This window comes from Sinohyriopsis cumingii, chromosome 7 (assembly GCF_028554795.1).
Source record: "Sinohyriopsis cumingii isolate HCF-2022 chromosome 7, ASM2855479v2, whole genome shotgun sequence".
NCBI lineage: Eukaryota > Metazoa > Mollusca > Bivalvia > Unionida > Unionidae > Sinohyriopsis > Sinohyriopsis cumingii.
This window is the reverse complement of record NC_142967.1, coordinates 132,432,073-132,459,488: the sequence shown is the minus strand read 5'-3', so window position 1 is coordinate 132,459,488 and position 27,416 is coordinate 132,432,073. Positions and strand designations below refer to the sequence as shown.

The window sequence follows — 27,416 nt, the reverse complement described above, 5'->3', positions numbered from 1 at the left end:
CAGAGATGCCCATGAAAGTTGTCCCTTTTTCAGCCAGGTTTGTACACATGATAGGTTCCACTTTGGGCACAAAGCTAACATTTTTGGCTCTGTATATTAAGTTGGAGAAAAGGTCGGATATGTCTTTGTTCTGTCTGACATCTTCCATGATGATGAAAGGTGTCAGTGATCTTGACAAGCAGCCTTTTACTGTACTCAATGTTAACTTTTTCTCTTCGAAGAGCCAGAGAAGGAAATTAAATATTTGTGGTTTAGATGCCTGAAGAGGTATGATGTGTTCTTTGGTACACCACTGTGTGAAAATTTGCCATTTGCCTTTGTATGCTTTCAGAGTGTATGGTCTTCTTGCTTGAGCGAGTCTCTCCACGACTGACTGTAGGAACTGTTTTTTTCTCAGGGCCTCTTTAATTGATCATGAGGTTCAGGCTCATGAGGTGCAAGAAAATCCCAATTTTCTGAGGAGGTTTAGTGCAAGATTGATGAGGTCGTTGACCCATGACTTCTCCTATCCGAGTGATGCAATGAGGATGAGGCGACACTCTGTTCCTCTTGCTTTCTGTATCATCTTTTAAATCAGAGGTGTTGAGGGTAGGTGTACATGTCCAGGCTGTTCCAATTTATGGAAAGAGCATCCACAGCCCAGGCTTTGGATACGGGACTCTAGAGACAAAGGTTGGGAGTTTGGTATTCCACCCTGTCGCAAATAGATCCACCAATGGTCATTCCCACTCAGCACATACTTGAGTGAAATCCAAGGGATGGAGAAACCACTCCATCATTATTAGTTGATTGTTCTATCATGCCTGAGACTTAGCTAGTGCAGAGTGACAAGGTCTACTGCTCATTAAACTCATACAGCACCCTGACTTCCAAGCGGTCAGCAATTAAGGAGACTCTTTTCATGGCAAAGCATCAAGAAATATGTGAAGCAACATCTTTTGGAAAGTGAGGAACTAAGCTTGGCATCATAACAAATGTGTGTCTTGAGGTAGAATATTTGCTAGACCGGTCTCCATAAATGCCCGCAAAGGCAGGGTTTGATGTACTGATGCCAGGCTCTGGTGACTAAGTATTAGTTGTTGTTTTGGTGCCTCATGAACCTTTTCTTACAGCCTAGGCTGGTTGAAACAGAATTATACCATCTATGTGGATTCATTAGGTTGGGATGGGTTATAGGATGTTTGATTGGGTCTGTGTATCAGCTGAATGAGAGGGAACGTTTGGCTGTTTGTTTAGCTCTTTCCCTCACTGATCCACATCAGATATAGAATTGAACCCTAAGGTGGCATGGCTGATAGGAGTTGCCAATAATGATGAGTCAAGGGGTGGTGACTTGGGTACCAGAGCTGTCTCTAATCATGTAGATTTCCAGCGCTTCATGGCTGAAGGGTCATTAGTTGACTGATCTCCCTTGCCCACCTGAAATACTCACACCGAGAACAAGTCAGCATATAGACTTATGATGTCTTCATCCTTAGATGTGTATTCCTGTGCTTTGATCATGGTCTAATCTGCAAGACAAATATAGAAGAACATATGGATCTGTGTAACTCTGCACCTGTCTTTTGTATGCAATGTCAGTGCATAGCTATATCTTCAAAAAATTTGACCCAGTAATTAGTAACAGATAGTCTAATAAAGCAATGAAGCATGGCGGTATAATAGAACTGACAATACCTGTAGAAGGGAGAGATTATAAACCTGTGAACCTGCACCTGTCTTTGTTTTGAACACAGGGTGGGTGCAAAGCATTACAAGTGATAGTTACCAAGAAAATAATGATAGCAGATGATCTTAACTAAAACACTACCTGAAGGAAGGGTCAAGGACAGTTTGTACAGGTAAAATCATTGAGGCATGGTGTCAGGACACTAAAAATGCATTGGTAAAGAAAACTCACTTGTATGTACCAGTAATAATAGAATTATACATATATACGATTTTCTTAAAGGCATAAGGACTTGCACACATATAAATACTTGTAACCTGAACTTATCGTGAAGTTTCAAGGGCTACCCATAAGTGACCAAGTGTTATTAAATATGAGAAGACAACAAAGTGTTAGAAAATTGAAAAGGCAGAACTTTGTCAGCATTAGGTTGCAAAAGTTGGTAATAGAGATGGAGTATATTTCCAAAGTTTAATCTGGCTTTAGCGAGGTCTCTTGTGGTGAGAGTATGCTTCTTAGCATGAGCGGAAGTAGGAACTGAGATATTCACAGGTTCTTCTGCCAATCCCTATAACATGGGGAGATATATCTGCCTGGGAGGTGGCAGAGAACCTTCAGCTAATAGTGTTATCTGGGAGGGCTGGCTTTGCGAGGTAGTAGTAGTTCTCCTAAAGTATTTTGATTGGGTAACATATTTAAAGAAGAAACCAATGGTGTGCAGCACAGTACTTACTGACAGTCATTGTCTTGGTTGAATTGAAAATTTATTTTAGTGATGTTTGCATCACTTTTTAATGATCTACTGATTGAATCTATCATCTATCCAACCACCTAACCAACAAACTACAATCATCTATCCAACCACCTAACCAACAAACTACAATCATCTATCCAACCACCTAACCAACAAACTACAATCATCTATCCAACCACCTAACCAACAAACTACAATCATCTATCCAACCACCTAACCAACAAACTACAATCATCTATCCAACCACCTAACCAACAAACTACTATCACCTATCCAACCGCCTAACCAACAAACTACAATCATCTGCCTCCACTGATCATTCACAAATGTTATACTTGTAAGAAACTGGGCAGGTAATTGAGGGAACAACTGTGTACCATTTTAATGCATTCTGATGCCAATGCAAGAGGTGAACTAATAAGCACATGCAAAAACCTTAAACCTTAATTCAAAGAGATAAGAGAGCATGTTGCAGAAAGAACTGTCTTAGCTGCATGTGACTCATGGGAATCTGTCAAGGTGCTTTAGGAAATACATGTATATGCAAACAAAAAACTAAAATTATAGTAAACTGCCAACAATATCAGTGTCAGAAAATTGACTATGTCACATTTTCCCACAAACACGAGCTCAACAAATATCAAGAGGACAGCAAAAAAATCAAACCAGGTCATCTACATATTTATAGAAATATGCTAACCAAATATTATTTGTCTACCTCATTCTTAATGGTGCTAAGTCAACAAGGTTATAAAAAAAAAACTGAAACAATATTGCAATGATCTGAAAATATGTCATTCACATGTGCATGCAAAAGTGCCTTCAAAATTTCATTTGTAAAGCTCAAGTTGTTTTGGATTAACTGTGTACACAAGGTTTCTATCAAAAAAGATCAAAATGTGAAAAGCATATGTAAAAATGCATTAACATGCTTAAAATTTAATCAATTTATCAACATATCAATAAAAACATACCAGATTTCATTAGGTGACTTTTGTTTAATTATGCCAACAAGTCTTTCATCAAAAGAGTTAGTTCCAAAAAGTTTGAAAATGTACACAAAATTTAAAACAGTGCTATATTGGTCTGAAACTCTGATTGGTTCTTCTACAGATGCATACAAATATGCCTGGCAAATTTCATTTGTTTACATTGGGTGGATTTTGCATAACTGTGATAACATGCCTCTTGACATGGTGATGGATGGTTTTAAAATGCGATGCAAGCATGTAGTGTATGGTGCAATTTTTTTAATCTTATTACCCTTTTTCTTTTGACAAAAACAATCTTATTAGCTTTTTTCTCTTTTGATATAAAACTTATTAGCCTCTTGTCTCTCTGACTGAAAACCTTTTGACAGAAAACCTTAAATGCATCTTTGTCAATTTTGACAGAAATCCTAAGTACCCTCTTTCTCTTTTGATGGTAAACCTCTTAGCTTCTTTCTCTTTTGACATAAAACTTAATAGCCTCTTGTCTCTCTGACTGAAAACCTTTTGACAGAAAACCTTAAATGTTTCCTTGCCAATTTTGACAAAAATCCTTATTAGCATCTTTCTCTCTTTTGACAAAAATCCTAAGTAGCATCTTTCTCTCTTTTGACAGAAAACCTTCTAGTCTCTTTCTCTTTTGACAGAAAACCTTTCAGCTCTTTCTATCTTTTGACAGAAAACCTTATCAGCCTCTTTCCCTCTTTTGACAGAAAACCTTTTTATCATCTTCCTCAATTTTGACAGAAAACCTTTCAAACATCTTTCTCTATTTTGACAGAAAACCTTTTTGTCATCTTTTTCTATTCTGACAGAAAACCTTTTTAGCTTCTTTTTCTCTTTCGACTGCTGCTATTTTGAGCTGCTCTTTCTTGACATGGAAGGAGCGTAGTTTAGCCTGTTCTATGGCCTTCTTGACAATCTCATCTGATGGCTCAACATCCAAGGAACACAAGAAATGAAACTGGAAAATGAAATATTATAACAATTTGTGAATATTAAAACCTCTGAGATCCTAGTGATTAAACTTTTGTGATAAATTTAAATTTTTACTTTCATGAAACTACATTGACAAAATTTCTCTCTCTCTCTCTGTCAAGCACACACACCACACATGCAAGATGCTTGCACACACACACACACACACACAGAGGTTGGCATCTGTAAAATAACAGTTCAATGTTCTGACCTTTTAAGCTATAAGAATTGTGACGTACTCAAATTACAGTGGCAATATGCAGCCAACTAATCACTGATGTTTGAAAATGTTAACATGATTTCCAACAAGCCCAAGAAGACAAACCTTTCCAATTAAAATGTAACATGATGCACAAGACAAATATATTTTAAAATTCTGAAAAATGTATATAAAACAGAAGATAAAACATGTAAAATTCTGAAAATATTATTAAAATTTGGTGTATTAACCACATTTTATAAAAAAAGTCCAAGACTTTCTAGGGTAGAATGTTTTCATGGTATTGTGCTTCTCTGGCATCTATATCCATACCGAACTTTAGCAGTAGTCTATCATTTACCATTTATCATATTTTTGCAAATATGGCTTGTTAATGATATCAGGGCTCAGAAATTAAGATTTTTTTCCCCACTACCCCAAAATAATATTTTTACTCATCCTGACTACATTTCTCAAATCCTATTAAAATTATACAGAAGTCAGTTCAGTTTCAAATTTAACATGTATTATTTATCAACAGCAACTCAAAACAATATATATTATATTTCACTAACAAGACTCACAAATGAAGTAACCCCACACTCTCATATTTCTCTGAATACTCAGTGCAGAAAGTGCACAACATCACAGCCTCTCCTGTGTCATGCTTCAGCCATTTGTGTTAATTTTTCCAGCCTTTCTCGTACTTTCTTAGTCACTTATCTTGATCATATGGCGATCACACTCTCTCTTGTTATCACCTAATTTCTGCCATTTGGTGGTGGCTATGCACCTCACAAATACTTCCACAGTTACTATGGTCTCCACACAATGCTGTGAATGTTGATCAATAATGATGTATATTATTCAGTATAAACCTGTATTAATTAATCAATGAATTTGAATTTGACCATTTCTAATTGGTCAACATGAGCCTGAGACCCTGTATCGTTTATCATCAATAATGATATCAAGGCTGTGGACACTGGATGGGTATTGGGTACACTTTATTTCAGCATGCAGGGGATGATATGAGTGGTTGCCATGGGAACCGAATCCAGCCTAGAATGTGTAAACCTCATGACAAAAGTACATATTTTTAGCATTCATTTATACTAAGTTTTCTACTTTTTTGGACAAATCTGTCATGTTTTTAATTTTTTCAATTTATGATTGAGAGAAGTGAAATTTTCTAATTATTTGGCTTGTACTGTCCAAGTTCCATCAAATACAGCCAGACCAGTTGTCTTATTTTCAGTGAAGTGTTAAGATTGAACACTTAATAAAGTTGTGTCTGTATATTCTGTGCTATATTTGTATAGGATGTACTCACATGGTCTTAAACATTTCAAATATAAAAAAGTATTTTGGTCTAGCATTTAATTTATTGAATTTAATTGACTGAATTTATACCAAATAGCTTGGTTACTAAGGTAACAATAAAACAATGCACTGATAATATTACAATCTCAGAAATGATTTAATACCAAATCGCCCTAATAGCAATGTTCAAGTCCCTAATAGCAATGCCTGTGTTCAAGTCCCTAATAGCAATGCCTGTGTTCAAGTCCCTAACAGCAATGCCTGTGTTCAAGTCCCTAATAGCAATACCTGTGTTCAAGTCCCTAACAGCAATGCCTGTGTTTAAGTCCCTAACAGTAATGCCTGTGTTCAAGATTTAAAACAACTTGAAATAAAAATGATGAATGACAAATAATTCATAAAAAGCATGAAGGTAAAACTAACATGATCATTTTTATGCATATCTATTGACATACATCCATACAAATTATATACATGGTTATTGCATTATTTTGATCCAGACACAAGGAATATACCATGATGAACCAAGCTCTTGTATCCTAAGATAAGAATTTTATCAAGAAATACTAAGAACAGCTTTTCAAACGTATTACAAGAATTCCTGTTGACGCAAACTTTAGATAGATGGGAATTAGTGTATATAATCATGAATTTAATCTGCATCATGGAAGCAAGCAGAATTTATGACGAATGCCTTAAGTTTACATAAAAATAAACAAACTTAAATTTACTGAGCAATCCTCAAAATCCAAGTGTGTTCCTCTATTAAATATACTGTTTATTCATAAACACTCTACTAAATAAAATTGCTTCTTAACTGAACACTTTAAATATGCCATTCCATTAGATCTTTCTGTTTTATATGCAGTATTTGAAAAGCTGCTGTCTAGTAACAAATTTTGCTATTTAAAACCATGTAAATGCATATGTATTCAAGACGTCAGAAAACAGTCAAACCCAAGTTTTAAAATGGTGTCATCAGTATGAGTGATTAACAGAGCACAGAGGTGTATAAACTGGCAGATTTGAAGTAATGTGAATTCAAAGATCAAAATAAAATGTATGTTTTGGGTATAAACTAACTTGGCAAAAATACAGTAACTTTTGGCAATGAGAATGAACTGTGAATTGGGTATTAATAATATTCAACCAATTGTAAAGAATATCACAGGAAATCTAATCTGTAGATTGTTTGGAAGCACATGGTCTATATATTCATGTTTCAGAAAACATAATCAGAAAATATGCCTATAGTCTTCTGACTTGTGGATAAAAATAAGCCCCACAAAACAGACAGTTGTCAAAAGAACTTGACTTGCATCAGTTGCTGAAATTAACGTTTGCATTTCAAGAGCAGATATTAGTTTCAATATACCCAATGATGACATGGGCAATTAGTTTCAATATACCCGATGATGACATGGGCAATTAGTTTCAATATACCCAATGATGACATGGGCAATTAGTTTCAATATACCCAATGATGACATGGGCAAATCGAAAGAGTATCATTAAAGATATCTCTTTTTTTTTTTAAATGCACACTTAAGTCATATATAAAAAAAATTGTGTGAAAATCAAATTTCAGATGGGTATGTGATGGAGGCAACTATTACAAAAGTGGCACATTTTTGGACAATGGGGTAACTTTTCACACACGACAAAAAGGGCATACTGATACAAGTTTTTTATCAGTCAAACAAAAGGGAGTGCTGATAAAAGAATTTTTTCAGCCTAAGAAAACACTTTTGGTCACAAGCTTTCACACAATTAAGTATTATACACTGAATAAAACAGTAATATATAAAGATTAATAGAACATAGCAAAGTTTTAAGTAGGTTTCTTAATGAACTGGACAATGTGTAGAGGGTGCTAGAAAGGTCAAAGGGGAGGGCATTAGAGGCAAATAGGGTGGGAACATCCCTTTATTTATATCTTATTTCAGTACTTAAGGCCAAAGTCAAACTTAAGGACTATTAAAAATATAAAACCCATCAGCTGTACAAAAATTTATTTTAGAAAATGTCTTCACAAACCATGAAACAGTCCCAGAGATCAATGTCTGAATCACACTACCCAGAAGAAATGAAAGGAACAAAGATGGTACATTCATCATTGATTTCAGTGTCATTTTGTGGATTAAGAAGAAAATGAACACATGTAATTATCATATGATTAATCTGACATACAAGATGTTTTGCTTTTTGGGAATCGATGACCATTTCATTATTAGAAAATATTAAACTGCATGAATATCATTGAGACATGGATGAACATCAGCAAATCTTTGCAAATCTAAAACCAGACTAATTTTCTGTTAAAATCATGAAACTAAAACTTAAGTGAAGTGTTACCTCACTATATTTTATATCCACAATATGAAATTAATTTATCCCTTCTCTGCCTCCCTTAACAGTGAAAAAGTTCAAAGTTAGCTTAGTTGTATAATTACGTGAATTCTTGGAAACGAAATTTTCAAAATCGTAAAACCCACCATTCTACACTCATTCAAAGAAGCAATTTCAACTGTGTTCTTGGGAGTAGTAATTACATTACTGCCGGTTAGAAAAGGTTTCTTGTAAACCCCTGGTGTTGGTGGCCATCGAACATGAAATCAATACTGATGTGCAACATTAGGTATATTTAACAATTTTAATGGTTTTCGAAATATGAAGTACAGCATTCACTCATGACTGAAGGATACTATAATATGTATCAACTTTCTTGTCTAATTCAAACCGTCATTAACTATAATGATATAAAAATGACATGTGACATTAAATCAAGATTGAAATGTAGTAAAACATGTTTCTTAAAGAGCAAGTCCTAAATTTTAACGCAATAAACAAACACTCTGATTAGTGGATTGATCGATGCCGTGCCATGTGACTAATGGTTTTTCCATGTTTCTAAAAATAGACAAATGTTTGATGACTATATTTGCATATTTTTTGTGCTGATTAGTATTGCAATTGGCAAGTAAATGCTATTTAAATATTGAAAATCCAAATTTTTGAGAAACTGATGCTTCTTGGTTATATCATTTTTTGTAAAATTACGAATATGAGCTTCAAAAGTGAACACCTAGCATTAAGTTATTTTTTACGTATAGCCTAATTTAAAGTTTGAAATTTGTTCACTTCCTCTTTTTGGATGATAACTTGATAACAATAATCTACACCTGTTCAAGGAATGGCAATATACCTGTGTATATTATAAAAAATCTTTGAACTGTACTATTCAAAATTTTAAATGACATCATATTGCAACTTGGAATGCAGAGTACAAATGGCAGACACACTGTTACATACAAATGTCAATTGTAGATTTAACTCTGCAGCTGCTTTAATCCTGCGAATACAATAATTATTTGGTTAATAATTATTTTCTAGATTCAATCTTGCAGCCTTATAAGTGATATTAATGGGTATACAAACTTCATTTTGGTAGTACTGGGTATCTTAATAGAATTTGTCATAAAAGGCGTCAAAATGCATCACCATGCAGTAAAGATTAACTGCACACAAGAATTCACTGTGAATATCTGACCAAACCAAATCAATATTATCAGTTACAGAGTGTGTATAAACAAATTTTTGGATCAAATATGTTGTGTCAATTACTAGATCATAATAAGAGAATAACCCCCATATCATAAACACAGCCTTTCCAAGCTAAAAAGGACCAGGCACAAGCAGAAGTAGTATGATGATCGATGAGATTTAGTTCAAATCCCTATAACCAAGCAAAGACAACTCATGTCCTGCTTCCATCTTGGCCAACAAACAACCTATTAAGCACTTTATTTCTAAAAGAAGCCAAAAGATGCAGTTAATGTACTATTAAATTTGTGAGGACTGAATATGCAAGGCAGTGAATGTTCTACTAAACTAGTGTGGTCAGGTAATGCATGAGTGATTGACACTTAGTTAATCACGTCTAGGTGCAAGTGGATATATGCACTAAATTTACTTTGTATACTTCTGACAAATAAACAGAAACTCTGCAAATATAAATAAAACATTAGGAATTTTCCACTAAATATTTCTGGATTTTCCTGGGGAAAATATCTGCAGTAGTCTTATTAATGATATGTTGCCAACCAAAATCTCAGATCCATCATTAAACAAAACAGATAATGGATTAATATGTGTGTGTGTGTGATTTGTATTTTTAACATAGCTTTAACATTGTTTCAGTCATATGTCTAGCACAGGGGCATCATGCCGCAGACATGTAGTATGATGTCCCACCCAGTCACATTATCCTGACACCAGGCCAACCAGTCCTAACACTAACCTCTTAATGCTGAGCGCCAAGCGAGGCAGCTGTTAGTACCATTTTTGTAAGTCTTTGGTATGACTCAACAGGGGATCGAACCCACGACCTCCTGCATCCAAGGTGGCACTCTACAGTTACATATTTTGAATAGGGTTAAAATTTTAAAGAAAAAGAATTATCCTGGCTTTCCTCACTGGTTATACTGGCTATTTAAAAAAGACCTTGTATATCTTAGGTATAATTCAAAGAACCTTTAATTCCCTTTATTTTGGTGTATGATTGATGGGTGTAATATGGGTTAAAGAGTATACGGCTTGGCCTTACTCCAGATGTGCATCTTTCAAAAACGTGCTAGCTCCACTTGGTCATTTTCACTTCCTGAACTTCTGAGGTAAATTGTATAAAAAGGAGCCGATAACATTTTTATACATTTTATATATTTGGTAATTCATTCATTGCACTTTCAGAAGCTGGTATTGTCTAGTCTGGCAAAAGTCATTTTCCCTATTTTAATAGCTGCTCTGGATAGTGTACTTTAGACTAATTCAGGCTGATTTTTTAGCACAAGAGAGCAGTCGTTTTAGTTATCAGTGTGCTTAGATCATGTACAATTTCCAAAAGTACAATATCCAAAGAAAAATCATCCACATTACAATAATGTAACATAGAGGTATGCCAACATTCTCTCCACTATGCATGTTTTAAATGCAAACAACTTCACCTTACATACGTCACTCTCTCAAAAGTACATATAACTGATGAGCGCCCCTTAACCACTAGGCCACCAGAGCAGTCTAATAATGGATTAATGGACAGGATGATAAAAATGATGGCCATGTCTTCTTTCTCATAGGAATTGTTGCTGTGAAAACAAAAACTAAGGACAACATTAGAACTCAATTCAAAATGTTCAGAAACTTCTCAAGAATGAAACTGAGTTCTCTGATCCCAAATGTCCTTTCTTTTGATGAATTAACTCAGAAAATGGAAAGCCTATAAAAACTCTATTGGTCTGTTCTAAAGCAGTATGGTAATATCATTGACTTTAAGTTATAACACAATACAATCACATTCTATGATAGTGTCTTTACAGTAGCATTATGTTTATACTATTTCAGAACAATAAAATTTGTAATTACCTCCAAGCCATAGTTACAGCTGACACAAAACTCAATTTTCTGTCAGCTGTAACCTGGGAATGGAGTGTACATACAACCCTGTACTGTAATAGTGCTATGGATTTACATGTGTCTGTGTATGTGTGTACACAAATGCACATGTATTTGCATACATGTGTCTCTCAAATCTATATAAATTGGCAATTTATATCTTTTGCCAACATTGTCATTATGGAGAATCCTAAAATGATGGAGATACAAGTCAACATTACTAATTCTGAGGTTCTCAGAACTTAATGTTTCACTGTATTTACATTTTTCTGCCGACTTCCCAACTGAAGAACAGTCTTAATGGATCGAATCTTCTTCTCACTGACAAGGGCTGATAAAATCCTCTGTAGTGACTTGTTGTCCATCAGATGAGGCAGATTCATGGCTTTCTCCCTCTCCCTTATGGTCTATTCAAAGAAAAATATTTAAATTGAGAAAAAGCACTTTCTATATTATTGTCTACACAAATTTCTTGAACAAAAATATTTTTGTCAAAATAAGATAAATTACAATACAGTCCTACCCGTTTATGTTGACATCCCCGGGCCCAAGGAAATATTGTAGACATAGGCGGATGTGGGGGGGGGCAGGTCTGAAGAAAAATATACAAGTTAAATTCGTCAGTAAGGGGTGACCTGTCATCAGTGCGTAGCATTTACACTTTCAGAAAACAAACAATGGAAATTTTTAGTACATGAAGACAAAACCAGTGTGAAATACACTTTGTATATTGACAAATTACATTTTGGCTACCTTCATGAAATAAAATCCACAATAAAATTTTGCATTGGTCACATCCTGATATGAAAAACATTCACTACGATATTCATTGTCAATATTCAATGTCAGCATTAGTACATGGTTGCATAGTTGTTATTTACATGTTTCCAATACATGTACTTAAATTGTCCTAGATTTTGGTCAGTCTGTTCCCATCTTATTGAGGCTACCAAGGGGATGGGGCTACTCACAGGGAAATGAAAAAAGTTGGTTTAAACAGTACAAGAATTTAGTTACAGAAGTCATCATGAAATGTACATAAAAGCGAACAAGAGATATGCGGCTGATGTGATTAATGAAGGCATAATATTGTATACATTGATACATGCTAAATAAAGTTAAAAAGGAAACTGTCACAGCACAATAAACTTGTTTTAATCACTGATCACTTTAATGCATGAATCGATCAGATTTCATTGCTTTTATTTAAGTTGCTGCGAGAGGCCAACTTTATAGGACCAAACAAAAGTCTGTTTTTTTTCTCTGACTGCGACGTTAATGCCTGTCGGCAAGATCAACTAATTGTTAAATAAAGTACAGGTTGGAGATGGATGCTTGCCGATATAAATGATTAGGCAGGAAAATTGAAGCCTGTCAGCAAGATCAACTAATTGTTAAACAAAGTATGGGTCAGAACTGGCAGCTTGTCAGAATAAATGATTAGAAAAAAGGATTTGTTCAAGCTGGGACCAACGGCTCTGTCGACATTTATGTTTATTTTTTTATCTCAATGTCGACATAAGCATGACAGTTTTGGTAGTAATAGTAGACCAAGGGACAGGGACTTTGCTTTTTTTTTTCGAAATAGGTGGCTTGTCGACATAAGTGATGTCGATATAAGTGGGTAGGACTGTACTATGGTGTCATATCAAACTTTTTATTAACCAGATTAAAGCAATTTGTATGTATGTGTGTGTATTTGGGGATTTTTAATTTAGCTTTAACAATTTGAGTCATATCACTACAATGTCTGCGGTGTGGCAGTTCATAGTGATGTCTAGTACTCAGGCATTATGCCACAGACATGTGGCATCATGTTCCACCAGTCACATTATCCTGACACTAGGCCATCTATTCCTAACACTAACCTCTTAATGCTAAGCACCAAGCGAAGCAGCTGCTAGTTCCACATTTATAAGTCTTTGGATGACTTGGCCAGAGATCAAACCTGCAACCTCCCACATCTAAAGCAGATGCTCCAACCACTTAGACCACTGGAACGGTCTTAAATCAACGTGTTTTTATAACATGTTACCAAACTATAGTCAAAGACAAATAGAGAAAACATGCCTAGGCAGACATCTTCATATAAAAAACACATGCTCATATAAGATAACAATTAAGACCAAGTTTCCAGAAATTCCTTTACATACTGAGCCCATTTTATTTTTTAAAAACTGCCTATAATAGACACATTTTTTTACTGAATTATAAATCTCTTCGCTCTGAATCATACAAAATCAACTAAATTTCACTTCTGAATGATATCTCACCCTGTAGCACAGACATTTTTCAACAAGAAACTCAATATCAAGATCCATACCTAATCAGATTTGGGGATTCTTGGCTTTCTTCCTCATCAAGCTTCAGAACAAGGCTTATTAAGACCAAATTTTTGTTAGTGTAGTCATTCCCCACCTACAGTAGGGTATGAGGAGAAGGATATTTTTTCCATGGTAAATAATAAAAATGAACTACTTGACCTATACACAGAATTGCATGTTTTGTTTAGGCACAACAATAGTTTTTCCAATTGCACTTGTTTTAAAAATATGGTAGGTAGGGGGATACTTTTTAAAAACATAATATATATTTAATAGGTGGGAGTGGCTGGGGGGTATACCATTAGGTAAAAATGTGCAAGGGACAACAATGAGAAATAGGGATGGTCATCTGAAGGGAAACAGGTTATTTGGTCCTTACAGATGATCTCCACAAATCTTGCTTTAAGGATGGATCATTTTCTAAATATCTGAATGCACAAATGTATAACCCAAAATTTAATATAGCCTAAAATGTCATACTGCTTGTCATGTGATGTCTTTGAGAATACTTTACTACTAAATGTCCATTTTTCTCTCGTATCCCATTTAACACAAACATATGAAGTCTAAAATATATCATTACTGTCTTTGGTCTTCAACTGTTTCTATATCAAATTAAATCAAAAACAATTTTCTGATCTTTAAACAGCATAGTAAAGATCAATTTCTCTATAAACCTATAATTTATTCTAAAAACATGAAATAGTTATCTACTTTTAACAGCACAGTCCATAAAATAATATCATCCTGAAATACTGTCATCACACATTAGCAAGGCATAGGGCAATGACCACACACCCCAACCCTTAAAATTTATGAAAATCTTTTTTTAGTTGTTCAGATGCTCAAGATTTGATTGGAAATTAAAGTTTTTTGCTCAGTCTGGATAACTGTTGTTTAACTGACTTTTTTGTTCATATTACAACCCTGAAATTTCCCAAAACCAGTCACTATGTAACTCCTCTGCAGACAGACGTGTTTTAATATATTCCATACCCCATATATCAAATCACCTTCTGCATAAGACATATGATATCAAGCCAACATAATATGTGCTATTTAAATGATTTTGTTGTGTAATTTTGGTATGCATGAAAAGACATGTACAGACACATTAAATCCAAAGGCAAAATGTTATTTTAGTAACAGTGACCTTGACCATCAAGCTAATGACCCCTAAATCAATATGGTTCTCTTCTTAGGCCATGACAGACACAACCACCATGTTTTGCTAAAGTCTATCTACTAGAAAACTGTTGTACATGAATGAAAATTAAAAGCAAATAATAATTTTAAAAAACTAATTTCAGCTACCTGCCTCCAGAAATCAAAAGAGTTTGTATCAAATTTTGTGGTAATACACATACTGAAACTTAAATTATTTTGCAAAAATGACACAGAAAGCAATGTTTGCTTTAGCTAAAAACTTCAAAGCTGATAAACCACCAAACTAATAAGTTGCTACAAAAAAGAAATGGACCATGTTCTGTTTACATGACTGTGCAAAAATGTGATACAAAGGCAAAATCGGATTTTAATCGCAGTGACGTTGAAATTCAAGCTACTAATTTCAAATCAATGTCGTTCTTTCTTTGACTGAAACACAGCAACCTAGTTTAGTTGAAATCTGTCTACCACTAATTTTAAAAGTTATTCAGCAAAAACAAACACAAATGCCCACCTGCCTGCCCAACCACACAGACAGAAATCAGCTAACCATCACACCCTGTAACTTTCCTTGATGATGTGTACAAATGTTGATCATTCATCATGGCGTTTATCCTCTGTCACAGCTAGATTTTACATTAAGAATCTAATGACCCTCTTTCAGTACTACTTCAGCCTGTCATTAATGTATTCAGCAATTTGATATGCAGAATGTGAATAATTTGTTCTCATACTAAACAAATCTTGTTTAAATTTACCTTTGTAAGACTGATGTGATCTATCAATTTGACTGACTGGACGACCTCCAGAACCCAGTTGGCTCTTCTCAGGTGCTTGTCAGACAACATTGCTGCAAGAAAAGCAAGAATGATATGTCAGAAAGAAAAAGCTGCCTTAATCAAAGCAGAAGCATTCTCTCCAAATTCCTGACTTATTCCAATATTCTTGTAGCTCATCAGTTCTGATTGATGCTTTGGTTTAACAGACCACTGTATCTCATCGTAATCATTGTGTGAGGATTATATACCCCTAACTGCCTCAGTTGACGTATGAATGTAGTAGGCAAAGATATCGCAAACCAAATGTCTGCAGCTGGTGCAAACAGTTTAAATAATATTATAAATTAACCCAGCCAGGACTGACTGTCGTGAGTGATAAAAAGAACAACAAATATTTATTTCAAGGAGGAGGGGAAGAGGTGGCTAAAAATATATATTTTTTATTGAATAATAAAGAATTAATATTCTTGTTATTGAAGAAGCATGGTTTTTCCAAGAGAGTCAAAAATTACAGCAAAAGACAAAGGCATCTGGATTATCACGGGAGGAAAATAATAAACAAAAAAACATTTACTCCCATTTAAATACAGAAGTCAATCAAGTAAATGAGTATAAAATGGACTTTCAAAGGAAAAATGTTTCATGGGTAAATCATTCAAAATAGATTACTAGAGTGCAACATAAGTTGTACTATTGGTGTTAAAATGAAAAAAATGATAAATCTTCAGGACACTTGCATAATCTTCAAATATATTTCACATCATGAGGTTATTTTACCATATATAATGTTGTTATTTACTCACCTGTTACACATATAGCAAATAATATGTTGTTGTTGTGGACTTAACGCCATTTTTCACACCATTTTTCAGCACACAATAGGCTATACATGGTAGCCAGAATAACTGCTGGAGGAAGAATCCAGGAAAAACCACCAAACCCACGTGAAGAAACCGGCAAGCTTTCTGACATACCCACACTGGCCGAGTCCAAGACTCAAACCCACATGGACTGGGGTGAGAAGACAGTGACCATTAAAGGTGTGCGCTTGAGACCACTCAGCCAATATGAGCCCCCAATTAATATGTAGGAGAGACCAAAAGGGAATTTCACATGAAATTTAAAGAACAACACAGGGACAATCACAGAAAGAAGGACACCCAATATCTAAAAAATTCAGTATTAGACAATACACTGAATTTCTGTCTGACCTGGACATTTTTGTAGCAAAATTAAGCATAAAAACAGAAATGATCTTGGGATAAACCCAAAAAACACCCTACAATTTGGACAGGGATATACCAATAAAACACTCTACAATCTGGACAGGGGTATGCCAGTAACACTCTACAATCTGGACAGTGATATACCCATAACACACTCTACAATCTGGACAGGGGTATGCCAATAACACACTCTATAATCTGAACAGGGATATACCCATAACACACTCTAGAATCTGGACAGGGTTATGCCAATAATACACCATGCAATATAGAAAGGGAAAACCAATAACACACTCTACAATCTGGACAGGTGTATGCCAATAACACACTCTACAATCTGGAGTATGCCAATAACACACTCTACAATCTGGAGTATGCCAATAACACAGTCTACAATCTGGACAGGGGTATGCCAATAACACACTCTACAATGTGGAAAGGGATATACCAATAACACACTCTACAATCTGGACAGGTGTATGCCAATAACACACTCTACAATCTGGAGTATGCCAATAACACACTCTACAATCTGGAGTATGCCAATAACACAGTCTACAATCTGGACAGGGGTATGCCAATAACACACTCTACAATCTGGACAGGGGTATGTCAATAACACACTCTACAATCTGGAAAGGGATATACCAATAACACGCTCTACAATCTGGAAAGGGAAAACCAATAACACACTCAACAATCTGAACAGGAATACACTAATAACATTATACAATCTGGACAGGGATACACAATTAATACACTGTATGATCTGGACAAGTATTGACTTCGATGCTTAAATAAGTGTCCTGGCAGTTTATTTTATGAATAATCTCAGTTTAGACTTGTTAAGCATGATTACAAACAGTACTCATTTTATTTTATTTTCCTGCTGGTAGGTTTGTATTTATATAACTCCTCCCTCTGGTCATATCTACTTTCTTAAGCTGTTTTTCTACAAATTCCGAGTGTTACCCTCTTTTCCTCGGCTGTTTTTTGTACAGGACTTGTCACCAGAACAAATTCATCTTATTCAGTTCTCAGAGTATGTGAGGTATAACTCTGCTTACACTATCACTATCTGTAATCTATGTAACATTTGTCTGTCTACTATGTGAAAAGGCATGTTGTAGTATTTTCATCCTCACTGATCACACATGTGTCCAAAAAAACTTACAGTGCCATCTTAACTCAACATCTATGTTTTTATGGATACTGTTTGCTTCAGCTCCATCTGCTGAGATCCCAAAACAGATTAAGAAAGTGAAGAGCTTCTGCAAAAGGGAGTTATTTAAATACAAACTTCAAACAAAATCAAAGTTTTGAAATTCAGTGATGGCTTTGAGAGCTGAAGTGATACTTATCTACTGATATTGAAAAACATACTACTTATTGTCCATTTTACAATTGTAAACAGACATCTCTAAATAACCTTCATAATATTTTTCTTTTCTTATATGTTGCTATACAATATAAATTAATATCTGAAACATCATTTGAAGTATACTTATGGTATTTCTTTTGTAAAGCATTTTCTAATATTGTTTCAAGTATTACCATCAATAGAACAAAATATAACTGAGATAACTACTATAAAGTATAATCACTGGCCTAAATCTGAGTTATATCCCCTTTTGCAAAAGGTTACATTTTTAAGAAAAAGAATTTCTCTAGTTTTATTCACTGGTAATACCGGCTATTTAAAAAAAGACCTTGCAAATCTTAAGTACTGTTCCAGGAACTTTAAATTCCCTTTATTTGGGTGTATGATTGATGTGAGGAATATTGGTTATAGAGTACACAACTTGACCTTACTTCAACTGTGCATCTTTCAAAAAACTGCTGGCTCTTCTTTGTCATTTTCACTTCCTGGACTTCAAAGGTAAATTGTATTAAGAAAAAAAGAGCCAATAACTTTTATTCACATTTGATATATTTGGTACTTCATTCATTGCATTTTCAGAAGCTGGTATTGTCTAGTTTGGCAAAATTACTTTTCCTTATTTTAATAACTGTTGAAGATACTGTACTTTACACTAATTCAATATAATGACTTTTTTTAGCACAGGGGAACAGTTATTTTAGTTAGCTGTGTGCTTAAATTATGTACTATTTGCACAAGTACAATATACAAAGAAATTTCAGCCACAGTACATGAAAGTAACATTGAGGTATACAAACATTCTCTCCACTATGCATGCTGCAAATGTAATCAATGTAAACCTTCCAACCACCACTCTCTCCAAGTTCATAATATCTGTGGAACACATAAATAACACATAAGATATTATTATCGGATGATTTAATTTTGGCTGTATGGCTGAAACATTTAAGTCGCAAGCATCAAAACAGACCTTTTGAATAATTCTCCTGTATTTCCCCCCACAGAACAGTATTTATTAGTGTCAAAGTCTCACAGAAGCCCCCCCTCCCTCCCCCCGCAATGAAAAGTGAGCTATTTTAAAAATGCACATTACATTTTTTGTCAACATAGCAACCGATGTTAAGCTGAAAGACAGGAACATGAAACTTGCCACAATTAGTCCTAAGATGTCACCAATAAATTTTACAATATGAAAAAGGATGAAACAGATGAAGTTAACTTGAGGTCAAAGGTCAAAGATGAAAAATGTTTGCTTATTGTTCTAACACTAGCACATGGAAGAAAATGATTTTGCTTTGTCATCATTTATTTCTTAATTTCATCACAAACTGTGCATGTTGCAAATGTAAACAAGTTCACCTTCCACCTGCCACTCACTCAGAAGACCGTACAGTTTCTTATTAATATTAATAATTCAAACTATATTTTGTAAAAGAAAATGGATACTATGCTACAGAGAGAGAGAGACTAAACTCACTCCAAGTCAGAAAGAAGTGTGTCCACATCCTAAAACAAGTTAAGAAAGTGGATTGCATCTGTTTGGAGAAGTTACTTAAGTACACCTCTCCCTCAGTAACTCCCACACATCAGGGTCCAAAAACACCGAACGCACTATATGTGAGGCACGAGTAATCAAGGGACCTATTAAAAAAAGCCAAAACTAATAAAGGGATCGACGTAAAGGCAAAAGGGGGGTGGGGGTGGCAGGTTATAGTGTTGAATACTCAATTAATAATCGTGCTGAGATTAACTGTGAATAAATATCTCTTCATAACGGTGTACCTTGTTTATTTTTTCCTCAGAGAGCAACATTAATTTCAGGATAAATTACAGTATATTGAGATCATCAAAAACATTCCACATGGTTTCCGTTCACTTAACATGTGTACAACTTCACACATTGTGTACTACGTCACTAATTTGTGTGCTGAATTGGATACATTCTAGTTTTATTGTTTGATCCAAATTGGACGTCTTTTTTAATACAAAAGATCGACACTCTTTTCAAGAAACATTGTCGATCGAACGAACGAATGAATGATAGACAGAATTGATTGTGATAGAAGTACAATGAAAAAAGATCACAAAGGTTAATCACTACCAACATGATATTAACGGGTCTACAAATTTAAAGCAACGTAAATCTGAACATGATAATACTTGCCATTTGTGACATGCTTGACAAATATACAATGCTGTCAGGCATTTCTGGGCACTTAAGATTTCCATCTCCAATACTGAAGCAAAACGCATACCGAATTCGACCGATTGACAAAAATAAAATACAGTTGTTGTTGTTCTAGGGTTTAACGCCATTTTTCAGCACAAGATAGGCTATACATGGCGGCCAGTATAACTGGTGGAGGAAGAACCCTGGAAAACCCAGGGAAGAACCACCGACACACGAGAAGCTACTGGAAGGCTTTCCCACGTACCCACGCTAGCCGAGCCTTGGACTCGAACACACGCAGACAGAGGTGAGATGGCAGTGATCCGGAATGGTGAGCGCTTTAGACCACTCAGCCACTCGGGGCCCCAATAAAATACAGTAATGCTTACCATTTGAAAAGAGGCAATTGTCACCAGAATATTCTGTTTAAAATAATATTAATTTTGGACACAGGGGATACCACCCCCATGTTTTCCTGACTCGAGATATGTCGGCCTATTCTGCTCACAGCATTGAAAAGATGTTTATCCATCGGGCTATAGATATGAAATACATTACTTTGGACTATTTCTGTCAGCAATTCAGTTGAGTAATTAGGTCAGGTTTTAAGCTATAGCCAATAAATGGCAAGAGATATTAAGCAAACAAAACCGATCTTGTAAAAAAGTTAGTAAAGTTCAATGCTTTATTAAAAAAATAAGCTTTTATGTGGAAAAGAAACAACAATGAATAGGATGTAATGTGTTTACAATGTCTTATTGATGGTGAAAAAATTACTAAAGAATTTAGTTAACACGTTGGGTAGCAGACGATTTTGTACATGTGGAACAACTTCTTGCAAAAATTAGAAACTTGGATTAAAATGCAGTATTGTTTTAAGGTATGCATTTACCTCTTTTATATAATGTACTTATTTGTATGATTCTAAAAGATACATAGTAAATCGGATTTTCTGGGTTACCAGTTCAACAAGGTCATGTAGTGGGTCTTCATGTTGACATTTAGAAATCACATTTTCATATGCATTTTGAGTCAAAATGCGGGATATTTGTGAACACTTTATGAATATCACTTTCCTTAATTAAAGTATGATCGTTCTTTCTTGATACAAAATGGATTTTTGAACAAAAATAACACGTGTTTCAGTGTTTACAGAAATGATGTATCGTTCTGAAGTAATACCCGACGTGCAGAATTAGCCAACATGGTGGTAACTTAACATTTTGAAAAAAATCAGTTAATTTTTGTTTGTGTTACTCCTTGATTTTTCTGCTACCGAGAAAAATCCCGCAGATTTCTCAACTGTATGATCTTTACATAGTCAACATTTTGTGTCTCCACCCACCATATAAAAATGTGAAACCATTTTTGACTGGTCAAATAAAATGAATTTTGACAATGGTAGTGACCACAAGAACTTATGCTCAGATTTGCATGCCTTTGAATTTTTTCTTTGTATCTCCCAAGCTTGATTTCATACAAAAGACATATTCCAAGTGATAAAACAACACAGGTCTCAAGTTGTTGATCAAAACAAAGCCAGCATGTAATTAGGTTCTCACAGAAGTACTCACGGGTTTCGATGTGATGGTCAATTGACTCTTTTCATGTTTTCATAGAACAGAATATGTTGCAATTATAATGTTTACAATGAAGCGGAATTAAAGGATTAGAACGTGACTTTCACATAGCAAGACATTTAACTGGTGTTTATTTCATGCTCTGTTGTCACCTGTTAGCATTTACGAGAAGTTTTCATTGATCGCTATTTCACCAGACTGTTTATTTACAGTGTATTGACAACTATTTATCATAAAAAACTTACATAATATATGATATCTTATTTAGAACTTGCAAATTTCACAATATGGATTCTATCTTTATGGCATTAATCACCATTTTTGATGATAAAACGAGCGATGTATCAAGGTTTAATTTACCAATTCTTATTGTAATTTTTTCACGTTCAACATATTTAAAATATATTTTCTTTGGAGAAAAAAATCGGGATCCACGCCAGACACCACGTTATAAGCAGGATCGTGAGTTATCCAGGAACGAGTTATAGAGGGAGTGGTGTACAAGCTATGAAGACAAAGAAAAAAGAAATGGAAAGGATACTGGTAATAACCATATTTTAACAACTGCTGTATACTGGAAACGTACTGAAAAGAAATCCCATGGATTAATTCTGACAATGGTCTACAGAAAAGAATAAATTGACAGCCTGAATGACATCATGACAATGTCATGGCGATGTTGGTTAACAATTCAAAGTGGAAAATTCATGCAAGTTGAAGGAACAACTTAGCCTGAGTAGAGAAAGTCTTTTCTTAAAAAAGGCAAAATAATAATGTTATGTCATTCTTATAGAAAAAAAAGATGTTCCCTTGGAACTTATCTTGTAAATATGTGAATTAATTAATTTTAAGTCTGCACACAAATTGTGAATATAATCCTCATGCCATCAGTTGATGTTAAACAGTACATAACATCGCGCTATTTTCAGGACTTACTGAAGCTCTTTAGCCCCTGTACTTCTTCATTAGGAGTCTCAATGACAGTAACATCCATGGGTTCCTTTTCTTCCAAATCATTCATTTTCATTATTTCTGTCTCATCCTCATCATCATTAGCAGCAAGATCCTCTGAAATACACAGTCACATTTACAAAACATCAAACCTAATTTAAAGCCAAACTATACTAAGCAATCACCTGCTGTGAAAAGCCAATATCAGACACCCCATTCTGAGAAAAGTCTTGTTATGTATATTTGATTTAATTTATACTTGTTTCCATTTAATTGTCTGTTTGTTAGTTTTAAATTTTTTATTCCATTACATGTTACAGTAATGTAATTTTGTTTACTGGAATTTGACATTTTCCAGAAATTAGTTTGATCTGACTGTTTTTTTGTACACAGCTAATAATAGAACTTTGCACATTTATGCTGAACTAGTTCCTGACCTTGATTTAAAATTAGTAACAGTTGAAGTAAACAATTTTTTTTATTTTTAATTCATTCCTAGTGTGGGATTTAAGGGTGGAATCAAGGATGTACTGGGTGTACATGAGTTTTTACATGTAATACCTCTATTTCAAAATTCTGGTTTTACTGGAATTGCGCAGTAGACAGATTTAATACTGATGTTTTGAGAAATAATCTCAGCTGGGCTTTTAAAACACTTCGATGTCAAGGTGGTCTTTTTTTTCATTTTTCTTTAAATTATTTGGATCCTAAGAGATTAATTCTTTTCCCTGGGAATATTTAAGTGCTCATACAGAATTCTTGGACAAAGACATTTATTGAAATTTTATTCTGAATTCAAACATCGGAATATTATTTCCTGTGATACAACAAAGAACTGTTGACATGTCAATACTATACTGGCTACAGTATACATCATTACCTTCCATTCTGGATTTTCGTCGGGACACAAACTCAAATTCATTAGAACATTTTATATCTAGGACTTTTAATTTTTAATTCTTGGATTATTCTTGGATTATTTTTGGATCTGATTCTTAAAACCGTAAGTTCTTTTTTAAAATTTTTACCTTGTTTTCTATGGAAATAAATTATTTGTTAAATTTTACAAAGCTTGTTGACTTCACTCTTTTCTTGCTACTGTTTATGAAAGCATAAGCACGTAACAGTCTATATTGACAATCATCTCCAGTTTACTCAGCAAATCATAGTTATGGTTTACTGAAGCCTTTAGTCCAAATACCTACATAATAATAATAATAATAATGAGGACTTTGTATAGCGCCTAATCTTTAGAAGCTCTAAGTGATTTACAACATTAGACAACACCTATAAGATAAAAAACATATATAATGATATGATTACAAAAACAAACAGCATGAAATTAGAAAACATTAAAAAACATGCTGAGAATATTTAAGGTAGGAAACATTATTAGGTCTTTAAGTTTGTTCTTGCAGTCAAAATAAGTGAGTTTTGAGAGCCCTCTTGAATGGGATCACTGTGTCTTTGTGTCTAAGTTCAGTGGGCATTTCATTCCACGTTGCCAGGCCCTGGTATGCAAAAGAACGCTGTCCATATGACTTTGTTTTCATAGTGGGAATAATGAGTATATGACTTCAGAAGAGGAGCGTAAGTATCTTGCTGGTGTGTATATATGGGTGAGGTCGGATAAGTATGTTGGACTAGAGTCCAACAGTGAAACGCAGCACAGAGAACAAATTTTGTGTTTGATTCTGGATTGAATGGATAGCCAATGTAGGGTACAGAGCAGTGGGGAGGTGTGCTCTGATCGTGGTACTCTAAGTATGATCCGAGCAGCTGTGTTTTGAACTTTTTGAAGTTTCTGGAACAGATACTGAGATGAACCAGACAGAACTGAGTTACAATAGTCCAGTCTTGAAAGTACTAACGAAAGTCTTGAAAGTACTAATGAAATAGTCCACAAGAGTTGCCCAAAGTATTGTTCATGACATTTCTTATTGGTTCATAAATTCATGGATAACCTCAAATGGAAAAAAGGAGTCTTATTGTCTTAATCTAGAAATATTGATTTGTTAAGTCATTAAATGTGAAGTTTGTACAACCACAACAAAGACAAGAAATATTGGTATCCCATGAATAAAAGTAAATTATGGTACTGAAGACACAATAATATTAGCTGGTAGATCCATAATTTAATGCTACAATAGTACAAGTCATGCAGGTCATGCAGGTTTTCAGTAACAAGTATTTGAGTAATGGCTTTCATTTTCTATAATATGATTACACTCTTTTAATTCACGATTAATACCTTAATTTCGATCTTCATACAGCCATATTCTTTAGAATGTCATTATATGCATGCCCTGAGAAGTACATATGGCAAAATTTAAATTAAAGTACATGGACATTTTTGGACAAGGTCAACTTAAATGTGTGATCCAGTACAAACCAGCTTTAATGTCATGCAAAATGAACCTACTGATGTTGAAAAAAATTCATACTACCCTGTTAATTGTTACAAACAGACCCAAAATCTTCTTTTCTCAACCCAGTTTAGTACCTGTCCACCATAGTAAAAAGTCCACAATTTTCATCTGGAAGTTTGTATTTTTTATTACATTTAAAATGCAGAACATTCAACAATTAGAATTGAATGGATACTGCTTAAACTACATCATCATCACATTTTAGAATAGCACATGCATCAACATGACCATATACACTTTAAGCTACATAAACCAGCTTGACTTCCATTGTAATTATTACCTGACACAAATTAAAAATGAAACTAAGCAAGAGAAATCTGAAACATAATAAAAGCATGTACTTGCCTTGTAACCATGTTTCTTTCTCTGTACCTTCTTTTCCATCCTCCAAGAGTAAGGACTTGTCGTGGTAAACAGCAAGGCTGTCCTGAGTTGAGGCTGAGATGAACTTGTCCAACTTGCTGAACTCAGCAGAATATTCCTGATGAATCTTGCTGTCCTTCAACATCTCTCTGGCTACATAGCTATTGTAATCAAATTGTAACATAAATCTGGCTACATAACTATTGTAATCAAATTGCAACCTCTCTGGTTAAATAGCTATTGTAATCAAACTGCAACATCTTCCTGGTTACATAGTTATTGTAATCAAATTGTAGCATAACTCTGGCTACATAGCTATTGTAATCAAATTGTAGCATAACTCTGGCTACATTGCTATTGTAATCAAACTGTAACATAACTTTGGTTACATAGCTATTGTAATCAAACAGTAACATAACTGACTACAGCTACTGTAATCAAATTGTAATATAACTGGCTACAGCTACTGTAATCAAACTGTAATATAAATGGCTACAGCTACTGTAATCAAACTGTAACATAACTTTGGTTACATAGCTTTTGTAATCAAACTGCAAAAATTACATTTGTTTGCAGCATGACAATACAGCAGTTGTTTTTCGACAATTCCGTTCAAATGTAACTATATTTACTCTACTTTGATACTAAAGCAGGATCAGACTTTTCAAAGTGTTCTAGTTAAACATTTTGCTTTTTTTGTAATTGCATGTGTCAACCAACTGCAACAATTGGTTAAAGTGTTTTAAGAAATCCGAGTCACTCTGACAAGAAAAGTAGACAAGATAAAAACAGCTAATACTTCAGTCTGAAAATTATGTACAAGTCAAGACAAGTCTTTGTTTATGAGGTTTTTACTGTTAGGAACATTTTGTGAAAATGATTTAATGCAACAAATAGATTAAATCAGCAGCCATTTCTCTCAGCTGGCTTTCTTGTTTGGGTGACTCCAACTATTTCAAACCCTACTATTATCTGTTTCAATCAAGTGACTCTGGCGAAAAATTACAAACATTGTAGATACTTATCTATAAACATGACCCAGACCTAATACTGATATTGTTTCATAATGTAAAGATTGTATCTGACAACAGAATGTATCACTATGATCCATCTATTCATATTATCTCAATTCTAAAAATCTAAAAGAGAATCCATATTTTACTTTTTTTAAACTTGAAATAATCTTGAGACTATAAATCTAAATATGGCACATAACCAAATCACTTAGACTGGTCAAAGAATTTAACTGCAGGATGCCATTATTTGCCATTATTAGTGTAAAGATCAAATTAACTGCATCCAAACTACAGGCATCATGAGGAAATCTGCCACTGAATAAAACTAAGACAACAAGAATCTGTCAAACACATATGTCAGAGACAGTGACTGCTTTATCACAAAGAAATGTAAACCCAGTTAAGTTTACATGTACAAATAAAAGAAGGCTGCAAACACCTATCAGTTCAATTTAACACTGATGACCACTGATTTTACTGTTATCAAAGTGATTAATTACTTAATTCTGCCAGATTTCTTAAGATGAAAGTAAGTTTTTCCTTTGGCATCTCTTTTATCCTTAACTTTTGACACCTGCAACCTGCTTTATTTATAGAAATGCTTGATAATGAGTTGATGTGGAGCATATCAGTTGTCTTTATTGCTTTCTTCTTAAATTAATCCATG

At 34.3% G+C, this 27,416-nt stretch overlaps 1 protein-coding gene across 1 annotated transcript in view; it reads right to left on the bottom strand.

The window, feature by feature from the left end:
* LOC149796148 (general transcription factor 3C polypeptide 1-like) overlaps positions 1–27,416 on the bottom strand; it is a 492,926-nt gene that overhangs the window by 412,621 nt on the left and 52,889 nt on the right. Inside the window, exons 11-15 of the mRNA XM_089966075.1 lie at positions 25,716–25,894; positions 22,927–23,058; positions 15,613–15,704; positions 11,627–11,770; positions 4,233–4,376 (exon numbers count right to left, since the gene is read on the bottom strand). Coding sequence (XP_089822201.1) covers positions 4,233–4,376; positions 11,627–11,770; positions 15,613–15,704; positions 22,927–23,058; positions 25,716–25,894 — 691 coding nt within the window. The remainder of the gene's footprint in view (positions 1–4,232; positions 4,377–11,626; positions 11,771–15,612; positions 15,705–22,926; positions 23,059–25,715; positions 25,895–27,416) is intronic.